This window comes from Sphaerodactylus townsendi, linkage group LG10 (genome assembly GCF_021028975.2).
Source record: "Sphaerodactylus townsendi isolate TG3544 linkage group LG10, MPM_Stown_v2.3, whole genome shotgun sequence".
Lineage (NCBI taxonomy): Eukaryota > Metazoa > Chordata > Lepidosauria > Squamata > Sphaerodactylidae > Sphaerodactylus > Sphaerodactylus townsendi.
In genome coordinates this window covers 71,817,723-71,833,093 of record NC_059434.1, presented here as the reverse complement: position 1 = coordinate 71,833,093, position 15,371 = coordinate 71,817,723, and the positions used below count along the sequence as shown (strand labels likewise).

Sequence of the window (15,371 nt, the reverse complement as noted above, 5' to 3'; positions counted from 1 at the left end):
CCCCCCCCCACCCCCCCCCCCCCCCACCCCCCCCCCCCCCCACCCCCCCCCCCCCCCACCCCCCCCCCCCCCCACCCCCCCCCCCCCCCACCCCCCCCCCCCCCCACCCCCCCCCCCCCCCACCCCCCCCCCCCCCCACCCCCCCCCCCCCCCACCCCCCCCCCCCCCCACCCCCCCCCCCCCCCACCCCCCCCCCCCCCCACCCCCCCCCCCCCCCACCCCCCCCCCCCCCCACCCCCCCCCCCCCCCACCCCCCCCCCCCCCCACCCCCCCCCCCCCCCACCCCCCCCCCCCCCCACCCCCCCCCCCCCCCACCCCCCCCCCCCCCCACCCCCCCCCCCCCCCACCCCCCCCCCCCCCCACCCCCCCCCCCCCCCACCCCCCCCCCCCCCCACCCCCCCCCCCCCCCACCCCCCCCCCCCCCCACCCCCCCCCCCCCCCACCCCCCCCCCCCCCCACCCCCCCCCCCCCCCACCCCCCCCCCCCCCCACCCCCCCCCCCCCCCACCCCCCCCCCCCCCCACCCCCCCCCCCCCCCACCCCCCCCCCCCCCCACCCCCCCCCCCCCCCACCCCCCCCCCCCCCCACCCCCCCCCCCCCCCACCCCCCCCCCCCCCCACCCCCCCCCCCCCCCACCCCCCCCCCCCCCCACCCCCCCCCCCCCCCACCCCCCCCCCCCCCCACCCCCCCCCCCCCCCACCCCCCCCCCCCCCCACCCCCCCCCCCCCCCACCCCCCCCCCCCCCCACCCCCCCCCCCCCCCACCCCCCCCCCCCCCCACCCCCCCCCCCCCCCACCCCCCCCCCCCCCCACCCCCCCCCCCCCCCACCCCCCCCCCCCCCCACCCCCCCCCCCCCCCACCCCCCCCCCCCCCCACCCCCCCCCCCCCCCACCCCCCCCCCCCCCCACCCCCCCCCCCCCCCACCCCCCCCCCCCCCCACCCCCCCCCCCCCCCACCCCCCCCCCCCCCCACCCCCCCCCCCCCCCACCCCCCCCCCCCCCCACCCCCCCCCCCCCCCACCCCCCCCCCCCCCCACCCCCCCCCCCCCCCACCCCCCCCCCCCCCCACCCCCCCCCCCCCCCACCCCCCCCCCCCCCCACCCCCCCCCCCCCCCACCCCCCCCCCCCCCCACCCCCCCCCCCCCCCACCCCCCCCCCCCCCCACCCCCCCCCCCCCCCACCCCCCCCCCCCCCCACCCCCCCCCCCCCCCACCCCCCCCCCCCCCCACCCCCCCCCCCCCCCACCCCCCCCCCCCCCCACCCCCCCCCCCCCCCACCCCCCCCCCCCCCCACCCCCCCCCCCCCCCACCCCCCCCCCCCCCCACCCCCCCCCCCCCCCACCCCCCCCCCCCCCCACCCCCCCCCCCCCCCACCCCCCCCCCCCCCCACCCCCCCCCCCCCCCACCCCCCCCCCCCCCCACCCCCCCCCCCCCCCACCCCCCCCCCCCCCCACCCCCCCCCCCCCCCACCCCCCCCCCCCCCCACCCCCCCCCCCCCCCACCCCCCCCCCCCCCCACCCCCCCCCCCCCCCACCCCCCCCCCCCCCCACCCCCCCCCCCCCCCACCCCCCCCCCCCCCCAAAAACCCCCCCGGATCCCCCCCCACACCCCCCCCCTATGCCCCCCCCCCCCCCCCCCCCCCCCCCCCCCCCACCCCCCCCCCCCCCCACCCCCCCCCCCCCCAACCCCCCCCCACCCCCACCCCCACCCCCCCCCCACCACCCCCCCCCACCCCCCCCACCAACCACCACCACCACCACCCCCCACCCCCCACCCCCCCCCACCACCACCCACCACCACCCCCCACCCCCCCCCCCCCCCCCCCCCCCCCCCCACCCCCCCCCCCCCCCATCAGATCCTCTGAAGATGCCAGCCACAGATGCAGGCGAAACGTCAGGAGAGAATGCTGCTAGAACACGGCCATACAGCCCGGAAACCACACAGCACCCCAGTTATAGAATTGTGTTGCTGGACTTAAGTTTCCTAAGGACTAGCAGTTATTTCACGGGTGTACAAGTTTAAAAGTTGTATTTTTAAATTTTGAGTCTGTATCACCGTCTACTTGATGTTCTGAAATCACTCCCAAAGTGGGTCACACAGCCTCTGCAAGTGGATCACCTCTCTAACTGCCAACCCTGTCATTTCCACTGTTCTTATTTTGGAAACTCTGACTTTGGAAACAGTATCTTCCATGTGGTACATTAGTTGGTATTTATTCTTTACTTCATATACGTGTTGATCAAGGAAAATGTGTCCTGTTGGTCACCAGAGTGAGTGAGAACCTTACAAAGGACTGGAGGGAGTAAGGGAGACAAAGATGAATAATGAAAAAAATGGATGAAATGTGTGAAACAGACTTCCCTCTGTGATGCACCTCTGAAGATGCCAGCCACAGATGCAGGCGAAACGTTAGGAACAAGATCCACGCAGCCCAGAAAACCCACCAGAACCAGATGAAATAGAGCTGGCTGAAACGGAAACCAGCAAAGGTGAAGGTCTTGTGGTTGACAGGGGCAGGTGGGAGGTTGTCTCCTGCCATCCCTTGACAGGGGTGCATCATCAGTCAAGAGCCTTGGCATACACCTAGATACCTCCTTATCAGTGGAGATCCATGTGAATGACATTGCACGCATGATGTTCTATCTATCATCTTTCCCAAGTGAGACAGCTGACCTGCTACCTGTCCCAAGCCAACCTAGCCACAGTGATCCATGCAACGGTCACCTCTAGGCTAGATTATTGCAACTCGCTCAGTGCAGGGCTACCCTTGGGCCTGCTCTGAAAATTCCAGCTGGTTCAAAATGCAGCAGCGAGGCTCCTTACGGGCAGTAGCACATACATCCTGTGTTTTGCCAGCTTCAATGCCTTCAGGTGCAGTAACAGATCAGGTTTTAGTAGTGGCCTAAACCAACATACCTGCAGGATCATCTCTCCCATTACATCCCTCGATAAGCACTTCAGGCATCTAGTGAAAACTTGCTTTTGGTCAATGAGGGCCAGGCCTTTTCAACTTTGATCCTGGCCTGGTGGAGTGCTCTGTCTAATGAGACCAGGGCCCTGTGGGATTTAATGCAGTTCCACAGGGCCTTCAAGACAAAGCTCCTCTCCTGATCTCCCCCTGGTATGTGACAATGGGGTGGTTTTGTCTGCTCCTTTTTAAGACTTAATGAGGCTCAATGAAATGGAAGTTGCCTCATCTTGGTTTAGTAGACGTGTGTGAAGTGTTTCGAAATTTTAATGTGTAGTAGATATAGTTTGTTATATATTTTATGTTTATATCATGTTGGGAACCACCCTGAGTCCAAGAGGGGATGGGTAGTATAGAAATGTAATAAAATAAAATAAAGGATGGAATGTAACTGAAAAACTGCATGTTGGGATGCCACTTGCTTGGTGCTCGTTGTGGGGTGTATCTGCAGCCTTTGAGCGATGTTTATTGTTTTCTCAAAAACATCTGGTTAGCCAGTGTGGAAAATGGAATGCTGAACCAGATAGGCACCAAGGTCAATGTTAGTTTGCCTGTTGCATGTAAAAAAAACCCCTTTGGCCCCGGCTGTATGGGTCTCCATACCAAAAAGTTTAAGAACTGCTGGTTTAGAAAACACCTGAAGCTCCCAGTACTAGAAGCTAAAAACCCAGCAGGCTCTACACAGGAAGGTTAGACAAACGATCTGCCTTTTCTCTGCAGAGCTTGTTCACTTGGATTTGGCCAGTAGCCACAGAAGCCTCACATATCTCCTGCTGAGGAGAAACAAGAAGAAGTCTGAGATAAATGCAACTTTGGACAGATTTATGGAGGAGAAGTCGGATCTATGGCTACCAATCTTGACGCTCCTTGATCTGAGATTGCAAATGCCTTAGCAGAACAGGTGCTCGGGAGCAGCAGCAGCAGAAGGCCATTGCTTTCACATCCTGCACATGAGCTCCTAAAGGCACCTGGTGGGCCACTGTGAGTAGCAGAGTGCTGAACTAGTTGGACTCTGGTCTGATCCAGCAGGCTCTTTCTTATGTTCTTAACTTTGGCTTTCAACAGCAGGAGCCATATAAGACCATGACTTTTCTGAGGAAAAGTTCCAGCTCAGAGCTTATTAATATGGGCTCAAGGCAAAACTAACAGTTTATTTTTAGAACACAGAACAACTTGTATCTGATGGATTATGAACTCCACTTTTTTGCAGTGTTCCCAATGGCAAGGAGTGTTACAAAATTCCATATCTCCTGAACAGTTCTGATGCACTTTTTTGTGAGAATGTTGCAGATTTCATTCTTGAGATCAGTCATTTCTAATTGTGTTTTTTCTCACTTGTAATTTTTCTTTATTATACTTAGCTGTTCTGTAATTTTTTGTTTTTGTATGCCAATAAAGGCCATTGTTGTTGTTTTATCTGATGGATTATTTCAAGGTTATGGAGAAGTAGGAGTTCCCTCATCTCACATATGTAGCTGAGTGAAATGATAGAATGGTGTGCACCACTGTCAGATGCCATCCCATGAAACAGAAGCCTTTGCAAGTATGGAGAGGTTCTTATTACTGCATCTCCTGCAACACTGGAGTTCAGCTTGGAGGGAACTCTTAATAGGGAAGCATTTTTTAAAATAATCCAGCCTGCTGGAGTTCTGAAACACTTGAAATACACTGAAACAGAACACTGCTTTGTACTGTGACACCCTTCCCCTCTCTCCAGATCACAGAGACTGACTAAGATTCAGTAGACGCAGGGGGAGATGCTCTGATAATTGAAAAGGTTATAGTTATTATTAATATTAAAAATATATTATTGCAACTGTGGTGCAGTGACCTACAGGATATTCAGTAGTCATGTGGCTCTTTGGGTTGTTGGGAAATGTAAATGTAATTATCCATGAATGTACAGTTTCTAACTGTTGGTAAAATTATCCTTGCCATATGTGACATGGCAGCCAGACATCATCCCTGTACATGATTCGCTAAGGGCTTGGAATGTCCAACAATGAACCCCCCAGCCAATGGGTTCACAGGACTCCCATTGGTTGGAAATGTGTCCCTCTCATTCCAATCACCCTCCACCACCCTTCCCAAGACCTTCTGGCCTTGGGAGGCGAGGTGTGGGGAGAAGCACAAAGGATCCTCCCCCCATCTCCCTTCCCTGTTTCCCAAGCCATACAGGGGGGAACACCCTAATCCTCCACATGGGGCTCAGCTAGGATTGGAGCCCCTTCCCTGTTTCTCACACTGCTCAACCTTGGAATACAGGGCAGGGGGGAGCAGCTCTCTCCTGCCTGCCCTCTCCCCATCCCCTTCTAGAGCCCAATTTGTTTTATCTTAAAATGGGCTTAACTGCTTATAGTCTGATATTGCCTGATGGGAAGGTCATCTGTTTTTTCTCCTTCCCATGCTTTTTTTAAGCTCATCTTTCTCTCCCCCCTTCTTCTTATTAAAATGTGCCACTTGCACCTTCTGAATATCATTGAAGTTTGTATTGCAGAAACCTGAGGTTATTCTCTACTTCTTTCTGAAGTTGACTGTTGCGTTTCTTTGTCTTCCAGTTTGCACACACACCCCACCCCAGTTCTATTCAACTGTACAGCATTTTGTTTTCTTTGTACCCTTTCCCTCCATTTTTCACTTGCTTCCTTGGTTTTCATTTCCTTGTTGGGTTTCATTCATGTTATTGCTTTAAAAACTTTGTTCCCTTATCTATCCTTTTATGTGCCACCTTGTTGTTTTTGCTGTACTGATACGTTTCTTTTGATGAAACCTCCAGTCGCTTCTTCTATTTCCCGCTGTCGTCCTTTATCTTTTTGTACCATTTTTGTGCGTCTTCTTGCTGCTTATGTCATAAAATGTAATGTCTAGTATGGTTTGTAGTCTTTCATTTCTATAGGCCTTGCCTCGTTAGTTAATATAAGTTAGCCTGAATAGGAACAGTTCAATTAATCTGCTTTTGACTTCCTGTAACAATTTCAAACGGGCATTTTTTCATTCCCATTGTTCTAATGTACAGTTACTCTCCTGGAGTGTCATTCAGCTAGCACCAGCCAGTTCTGTAGTACCATCTTATGAATAGGTGGCAGTCTGCCAGCGTAAATCCCAGGAAATGGAACGCTGATGCTGGTAGCAGTCAGAATGCAGCCTTCAGAGTTTTCCTTAAAAAGTATCACTTGTATGCTCAAAGGAACAATGTGAAATGGATAGTTTAGCAGCAACACTTTTCCCTTTCACTTCTGCTCTGTAAAAACCTCAGTGCCTTATGACCTGTGAACTTGTCAGAGCTGGAATCATTGAGGTTTCTCCTTTTCTTCCAAATTCTAGAGTAGGATAGAAATGATGCTTTATTGTTTGCTCACTTACTGTTAATAGTTTGTATATTCACCAATATAACTTGTGTATCTTTGATTCTTTCATACTTCACTTGAGCTGTGGAGGATTATCTGGGGAACTAGATTAGCCTGGGCACTCCAACATATGCCAGCTGGGTGACCTAGGGCAAGTCACAGCTCTATGGAGCTCAGAATACATAAGCTGAGCACCAAGAGGTTTAGATCCCTGAAGGAATTATTTCAAACATCAATGTGGTGCAGTGGTTAGAACACCGAGCCATCAACGTGTGCAGTGAAGAGAATCCATTTATTTTTTACCCTATTAGTGGCTGGAATCCCGCTGAGCCCCTGGAAATAGATGGTGGTGCAAGGGCAGAGGAGAGAAGGAGGGAAACACAGTTGTTTTGCCTTCTATTCTTCCCCATAACTGGAAGGAGCGGAGACTCACAGCCTCTTGATCCAGTTTTAGGAGTTTGATCCCGACGTCCATCTGTGAGAGCAAAATACACAGCTTTTGGGTCATAACCCACAGTATGAAAACCACTAGTCTTTAGTGATATATTAACCGTATCAACTTCATTTTACTTTTAATAGAAGAGGAACCTGTTGTGTTAGCATTTTTTTAATCTGCTCCAATCGAGCTTGCAAGTCTCTTCTTGATTTCTATCTCTGTCCTCCAGTAAATCTCTCTAGTTGTGTGCCCCTTTTTACCATTTGGCAGTATACCTTGACTACAACTCAGGGGGGCATGTCACACCCAGTGTTGAAGTTCACACTGTATGGTAGTTTCCAGTGTCAGTAAGTTGCCTGAGGTTATAAAAACACAAGATTTATTGAACTTCCCATCAAGTGCCTCCTAAGCACTTTCAGATTATTTTAAATTTATTTCTCATAAACCTCTGTCAGGCATCAATCCCATTTTGCAGCTGCTGTTATCCTGCATATACTGCTGTCTTTTCCATTTAACTAGGCATGCCTCCAGGGTCAGAACATTTCTCTCTCTGGAAGGAACCCTAGCTTGCTTTGTATTTTGTTTGTACAGAATAGAAATGTGAACATTAGACCTCTAACCCTGCCAGCCATTTGAAGTAGGTAGTAATTGAGTGGGACACTGAAGCCCACTCCTTTTGATAGTGTGACTCCTAACAGAACCCAGCATTTTAAAATGGTAGCTTTGTTCTCAGGATGCCATAGTTAGCGCCGGGAATCCTGGAAACAGAACTTCTTTAAAATGCTGGATTTTGTCTAGGGTGGTGCAGGATTATGCACAGTACTATGTAAATGTGGTGTAGAGGTTAAGAGCAGGTGGATTCTAATCTGGGGAATTGGATTTGATTCCCCACTCCTCCACCTGAGTGGCAGAGGCTTATCTGGTGAACCAGATGTGTTTCTACACTCCTACATTCCTGCCGGGTGACCTTGGGCTAGTCATAGTTCTTCGGAACCCTCTCAGCCCCACATACCTCACAAGGTGTCTGTTGTGGGGAAAGGAGCTTGAAAGCCACCTTGAGTCACCTTACAGGAGAGAAAGGTGGGATATAAATCCAAACCTTCTCTTCCTCCTTCTCCTCCTTCTTAGCATGGTCATTTCCTGGTAAGGCTTCAGCTGCAATAAGAGGTCTGCATTCAGTGTGTGTGTGTGTATTGGTAATTAATGCATACCTTTTTCCTTCACAATGTCATCAAAGACGACTCCAGTGTTCCTGAAACTCCTGAAGCAAAGAGGACAACAAAACTCACTCACTTTAAGTATCGGAAAGATGTCATTGAATTGTCATCAGACAGTGAAGAGGAGGTATCACCCAAACCCTCCCATGCAAAGCAGTCCCCTGCTCCCAGGAAGGATGTGATTATAATGTAAGTATTTGACTCCTTCAGACAGGCCTGTAGTTTGGCCATCAAACTGGATTCCTGATGGTCATAAAGTTATACTAGGTTCATCTCTCTGAATCTTTTTTCTGGACACCAGTGGATTTTTAACGTTAAAAACCAATAACAGTTGTAGAGTAACAGCCCACAAGTAGAGTGTGAGAATTAGGGTCAGACCTACCTTTAGCCATATTGGTACTGACTGAATGTGAGCAAATCCTTAACTTCACATACATCTTGAGATCTAAATTAGCCATGACAGTCCTGGATCAGGATTTGTGGTTCTTGGTGGATAATTCGATGAAAATGTTAACTTCGTATGCAACAATGGCCAATTCAGTTTGAAAGATCATAGGGAAATGGACTGAAAATTTAGCATCCTGAATCATAGAGCCCTTCGGGGGTGAGGCGGCTTATAAATCTCATAAATGAATGAATGAATAAATAAATAAATCTGTCACATAACCATGTTTGAAATACTGTACAGTTCTGACTACACCTTTTCAAAAAAGGTTATTGTAGAGTTTGTAAAGGTGGAGAAGACATCAAACAAAATTATCAAAGGACTGGATAAAGGCTGTTGCATTCTGTGGGAAGTCATGACCTCTGTATTGGCTACAGGAGATAATATACTGATTATTTCCCATGGGCAGTAAACCTAGCCTCAGAGGCCAGGTCTAACTGATCAGCAGTTAGTCAGTGTCTTCAGCCTTTGTACATTTTAAGATGGGGGGGGGGGGTAAATAGGCGTAGACTGGCCTCCAGTTTGAGTTTCCATAGAAAAGTCTGCTTAAAATTTAAAGGGAAGGAGGTACCTGGAACCAATTTTCTGTTTCTCCATTTCTTCCTGCCACTTCTGCATTGGGGAATGTTGGGGTGATTGATAAGATGTTCCCAAAAAAAATGTTGGGACCTAAAAATAATAATCCCAAAACAGTAAGGAGAGACTTGAAAATTCAGAATAGTGGAAAGTCTGCCCTCCCCAAATGCAGCGCCAAAGTTAATCCAAAAGTTTTGATCTGCTGGCCCAAGTTCTAATAATGTTTTTGAGGTGCCCAGGACTAGAGATAGTCAAGTTCTTTGGCCCAAGTTGTTCATGATAAAGTTGTGAAGACCCAGAACTCCCCATAAAAATTTTTTTGCGGGGGGGGGGGATGGGAGGGGCGTTGCAGAGTCCTTTTTACAATATTTCCAACAGAAACATTGGAAGTTTGGGACAGTACTTTGGGGGGGGGGGGGGCCCCTATAAACTATTTTCTCTTGTTGAGTGGCTGAAATTCTTTTAAAGAAAAGGTGGGGATGCAGTAGATTCAGTAGTACAGTGCTCTTAAATCCAAGATATATATTTCTGCATCTGGAAGGAAATGTAATCTTCATAAAGGGAACACGCGGGGCTCTCGTTGCTTTCCAGTTGTTGCACTGTTGCATACCTTTAGCTGTCCTTTTGACCTGACTTGTGGTTGACCTTTTCAGCTCTCCCTCAAACCACTGTGACACATATACCCATAGATCAGGTAATACTTTATTGACCTACGGTGCAAGAGGAAGAAACAAGATCAGAAGGAGGTGAGGTAGAAACTGCGTCAAAGCCTTAGGGGAAAACTGAAAGTTTCATTGAAAAGTTAGATCTCTAACCAGGTAGCAGAAATTAAAGTATACATGCTAAGGTAGCATAGGGTGCCTCAGCTTTCAGTTTTCTTTCAAGTATTAGGTATATTTGCAATTTTGTTTGCACAAAACTAAGGCTTTTAAACTTTCCAGGTCCATAAATATGTCAGATATTACCTGTTTCCCCGAAAATAAGACAGGGTCTTATATTAATTTTTGCTCCAAAAGATGCATTAGGGCTTATTTTCAGGGGATGTTTTATTTTTTGCACACACACACCTTCCCCCCCACGTGACCAGATCAGCTACTCCGGGGAATCTGTAACTAGGGCTTATTTTTGGAGTAGGGCTTAAATTTCAAGCATCCTCCAAAAATCCCGAAAAATCATGCTAGGGCTTATTTTCTGGAAAATAGGGTACAATTTATAAATCTAAGTTAGATATAAATAATGCATTTTGTGTTAAAACAGTACAGTTTGTTTAGGGTTGGTATGACCATAAGTATTGTATTTTTTCCATTTTTCCAAAAAATTTCATTTAAGAAAACCTAGAAAAAAATTTTTATGGCTTCAGCATTTTCAAAGCTTTTATGCCTGTAGTTGGTGCTTAATAGGTTTGTTGATGTTTCCCTTCGTTAGCATAGTTTCCCCCATAATGTAGAGGTTTGGGGTTGTATCAAACCAGCTTTTCTAATGATGAAAAAGGGAGGAAGAGGTGGGGATCCATTTCACCAACGTAAAGGCTATCCTGAGGATCATGGGACCTGCCTAAATATACATTCAGCAGGAAATTCCCCAGACAGAACTATAACAGGCCTTAAGGCATTTAAGTACTGACTTGGATAGCCCCAGCATAGTCTATCTCATCAGATCTCAGAAGCGAATCAGGGTCAGCCCTGGTATTTGGATGGGCGACCTCCAAGGAACATCAGGGTTGTGACATGAAGGCAGGCAATGGCAAACCACCTCTGAATGTCTCTGGCCTTGAAAACCCGCCTACAGGGTTGCCAGAAGTCAGCTGTCACTTGATGGCCCACATGTGTCTTATGAGCAGAAATTGGAGCATTTGTTCTTTTTACTCACTTTTCCAGAATACCATAAACAGTATATTGTGGAAGGTGTATGCCTTCTTTCTGAAAAACCGAATTGTTGAAAGGACCAGTGATTTTCTAAATGCTGCAGTGTTGCTCTATCTTGAAAATAATGTTTTACCATTCTAGACTGAGGCAAGTTTTTCAATCTTCACCCTTTAACAGCTCTGAGCCTTCCGATACTGAACAATCTGAAGATGAGCAATCAAAGTGCATAAAATTAAATGGTCCATCTCGGTCTTCAAAGGCCCTGGAGGAGGAGGATGAAGAGGAAGACCTGAATGACTGTAAACTTCAGACACTAAAGGAACTTTTCCCACAAAAAAGTGACCAAGAGCTGTTACAAGTACAGTAATATATCTTTGGGTTGTTACTGGCTTTGAAGGGACAGTAGCAAAAGAGGGTCTTGTGGTGCTGAAGCACTGAGAGCAGAAATTAGAGGAAGGTGAAAGACCTTTTCCTAGCCTTGTGAGGAAATATTCTGTGCTGAAATTGCCCCAACTCCTCCTCCCTGCCCCCCCCCCCAATATCTTGCTGCAACACAAGCACTCCTCCTTTGCTTCTGCATCAGCTACCTCTACTACCTCCCAGGGGCTGGCTCATGACGCCCTGATTGTGGATGCCATATATGAACTTCCCTCTACAGCCTAGAAATAATGTTAATCAAATTCAAACTTAACAGAAACTTTGATGCTATGTCAATCTTTGCTTCATTTCCCAACAGAGGATAACAGATTTAATAAACCTGACTAAATCAACTGTAGCTCTTCATCCCTCTAATCCCAATCTATTCAGTAAAAAAGAGAAGAAAAAGAAGGGGAGAAGGAAGGAAGGACAAGGGAAGTGGGAAGGGGGGGGGAGCCAGGCAAGTTGGTAGGGCCATGGCTGCCTCAATCATAAGCCTGGTGGAACATCTCCACCTTACAGGACCTGCGGAACTGTGCCACATCCTGCAGGGCCAAAAAATGCCCTTGCCCTGGTTGAGGCTAGCTGGACTGCCCTTGGACCAAGGACCACCAGAAGGTTGCTTCCAGAATAGCGCAACACTCTCCTGGGTTGGTATTGGGAGATTCAGTCCCACAGATAAAAGGGTCCCAGGCCACTTAGGGCTTTAAATGTTAGCACTAAAACCTTGAACTTGATCCAGAATTCAACTGGTAACCAGTGCAGTTGGCACAGCACTGGAGAAACGAGTGCTCTTGCAGGGGTCAACGTAAGAACTCTTTTGCCAATGCATTCCAGACCAATTGCAGTTCCTGGGGCAACCTCAAGGGGAACCCAGCATAGAGTGAATTATAGTTTGGAAGTAACTGTTGCATGGATCATTGTGGCCAGGTCAGGGGGGACACACGGGGGGCCAGCTGCTTCGTTTGGCAGAGATAGTACATAGTCACTTTGGTTTTCTATGTAACCTGGGTCTCCACAGAAAAGGAGGCATCCAAGATCACACCTAGGCTCCAGACATCAGGTGAAGATTCCAGTGTCACCCCATCCAATTTCGGCAGTCTGCAGTCCCCTTCCCGTCCTCACCGACCCAGGCCTCCATCTTTGATGGGTTTCCTTTCAGGCTGCTCTGGTGTAACCATTTCACAGCCGCCTCCAAACACTTGGTTAGATTTCCTGGGGAGATTTCCAGCTGGTCTTTCATCAACAGATAAAGCTGGGTGTCACCAGCATACTCCCTAGCCTGAAACTCTGGATCAGCTGAGCAAGGGGTCGCCCGTAGATGTTAAATAACATTGGGGAAAGGACTATTGTTAATTTTCCTGTCCTAATTCCAGATCATGACTTTGTCAGTGATTTCAGTCCTTGATCTTTTTCACAAGTTATTAACTCCCACTTCTCTTGTTCTTCAAGTGTAGATAGCAGAACCCAAAAGCCCATTGATGTGAGTTACCGGGGCTAGAGAACTAATGTATTAATGCATGTACAGTAACAAAAATTCACCCAAATGGGCAGAGCAGAGGCTTTGGCTCCCCATATGAGGAGGGTAAGCAACTGTTGAGCGGACCAGAAGCTCACTTTCTATTAATTGGCATCAAACAGTCAGAAATTCTCCCACAATGTAAGCAACTACTAATTGTTGTTTTTACTTGGTTATCAGTTTATGATGATCTAAATATTGCTTGTTGGCTGTATCTGTTTTTCTTTTTTCTTTAGCTTATAGCATCAAATGATACCATGGATGGAGCAATTGCTGCTGGCCTCAAGTTGTCCGAAGAAGGTATGTAGTGATTTCCTATTGTTTCTAGATAGGCTTTTGCATTAATTAAATAAGTTGCCAGTGCACAAGACTTTTGAGAGCTTGTGTACTACACCAGTGGCATTCCTTTCTAGTTTAAGCAAGATTTTTATCTATTCTCTGATCACACCAAGATTAGATTACTCTAATTGGGAATGTATCTTGCTGGTACTAAAAACATAATTGTTTGCTATTTTGTGTTGACATACAATTCAGAGTGCTGGTCCTTAATTTTAAAGTCCTAAATGGTCTGGAACGAAGATCTTTCTGACAAGATAAAAGTGCTCTGGGTTAGTAGAAAGATAAACCAGAGATTTTGAAAAGTCACGTTCACAGTTTGGGAGTTTTGCTTGACACATTTAGAAAATCAGTCGTTGCTGTGGTTCAGAGTGTTTTTGCTTAGGTTAGGCACATATGCCATTCGTGGCTGTGCTCATTTATGGCTCAGTCTGTTCTAGCCGCAGTGATCTGTGCCTTAGTTTCATCTAGACTAGGCTATTGCAGTGTTGACTTATGGTGATCCTGTAGAATGTTCAAGGCAAGAGGACTTTTGCAGGTGGTTTGCCATTGGCTGCATCCATGTGGGCTGAAAGAGTTCTGAGAGAACTGTGACAGGCACAAAGTCACCCAGCAGGCTTCAGGTGGAGGAGTAGGGAACCAAACTCAGTTCTCCAGATTAGAGTCTGCTGCTCTTAACCACCGCACCACCCTGGTTGTCAGAAATGCATCAAAATACATTAGGGTTTATAAAAATCCTAGTTCTTAAAAACAATGTCTTCTTTAAGGATAGCTTGCCACTGAGATCTTGCGAGACTACATTGCTAATTATTGTTTGCCCTCAAGCCTATGTCCCTGTTGAGGTCCCACAAACCACACCTTCCCCAAGCTCCACCCCCAAAATCTCCAGGATTTTCCCAACCTGTAGTTGGCAGCCCTACCTCACAGCAAGCACTGGATGCTTTATTACCAAGGCATTTGCATGACTCATTGGCTGCTTGTAAGTGTTTAGTGGTAGCCATCCCACAGAAGGCAGTGTGGCTTAGTGGCTAGAATTTCATACTAGTAAATGGGAGACCCAGGTTTGAACCCCTGCCCTGCCATGATGATCACTGGATGACCTTGGTCCACTCTCATTCTCTCAGCCTAACTTACCTCACAAGGTTGTTAGTAAGGATGAAGTGGAGGAGACGAGAATGACGTTTACTGCCCTGGTTCCCCTTTTTGGAGAAAGGTGGGGTATAAATTAAATAAATAAGTTGAAGGTGGTAAGCAGATAAATGGTGGGAAGGAAGGAGGGAAAGGAAAGATATGCAGTAAGATGCTAGGAGGAAGGCAAGAGGAAATAGTGTAGGGAGAGGACACAGGAGTAAGTGAGATGCCCCTCCCCACACATGTCATTGCAGGTAACCTGCTGCACAGTTGGGTCCTGGGATGATAATATGAGCCACACTGCAACTGGGCCAGAGTTTTCCTTGGAGTAACTGACAGGGGGAAAGAAGGAGGAAAGCTGAAAGTGGCGTAGGAGAGATCAATATAGGTTGGGTGGTGGTTGGGAAAGTTGAGAAGTTACGGGGGAAGGGAAAAGGAAAATAGGGAGAGGAGAATTAGATACCGCTCATTTTTGCATGTTCCCGGTCGTGTTGTATTTGTTGAGATTTTGGGCCAGTGTAGTTACAATGTACATAAGCGTTTTTTCTGTGTTGAAAAAAGTAGTAAAGGGCGGCAGGGCCCTTGGCCTGTCTTAATTGTTATTTAACACTATAGAGTTGATAGGCAAAAATGACCTAAAAGTTTAATTGTGCAGGTTTAATATTTTCTGTCTCTGTATTTTAAAAGGCGAATCTAGAAAGAGGAAATTAGAAGAAAGTGCCAGGGATGATGCGGCAGAAATTGAGGACCAAAGTACAAAAAAGAAAAAACTGGACCCTGTAAGTAACTAGCCATGACCTCCTTACGTGTAGAATCCTAAAACACTCCAAAAATTCCAGGAAATAACTGCTCCTGTCATATATTTGGGGGGGGGGGGGGGCGTGTTGCACGTATCCCCAAGTTGACCCCAAATAGCTAATTTCAATTAATGTTGACTTGGATCCAGATGCACATCTTTGCATGCCACGAACAGGACAGGCGAGCTGGATGGGCGAATGAGACCAAATCAGTGGTGGGATTCAAGTAATTTAACAACTGGTTGTTTACAAGCACCATTTTAACAACCGGTTCTGCCCAAGTGGTGCGAACCTGCTGAATCCCACCACTGGGCCGAATA

General features: G+C 49.1%; 1 protein-coding gene across 1 annotated transcript in view; it reads left to right on the top strand.

The window, feature by feature from the left end:
• The first annotated feature begins 7,951 nt into the window (after positions 1-7,951).
• Positions 7,952-15,371, top strand: part of SMARCAD1 (SWI/SNF-related, matrix-associated actin-dependent regulator of chromatin, subfamily a, containing DEAD/H box 1) — a 38,160-nt gene continuing 30,740 nt past the window's right edge. Inside the window, exons 1-5 of the mRNA XM_048508750.1 lie at positions 7,952-8,154; positions 9,640-9,732; positions 11,029-11,209; positions 13,024-13,087; positions 14,942-15,033. Of these exons, the coding sequence (XP_048364707.1) occupies positions 7,952-8,154; positions 9,640-9,732; positions 11,029-11,209; positions 13,024-13,087; positions 14,942-15,033 (633 nt within the window). The remainder of the gene's footprint in view (positions 8,155-9,639; positions 9,733-11,028; positions 11,210-13,023; positions 13,088-14,941; positions 15,034-15,371) is intronic.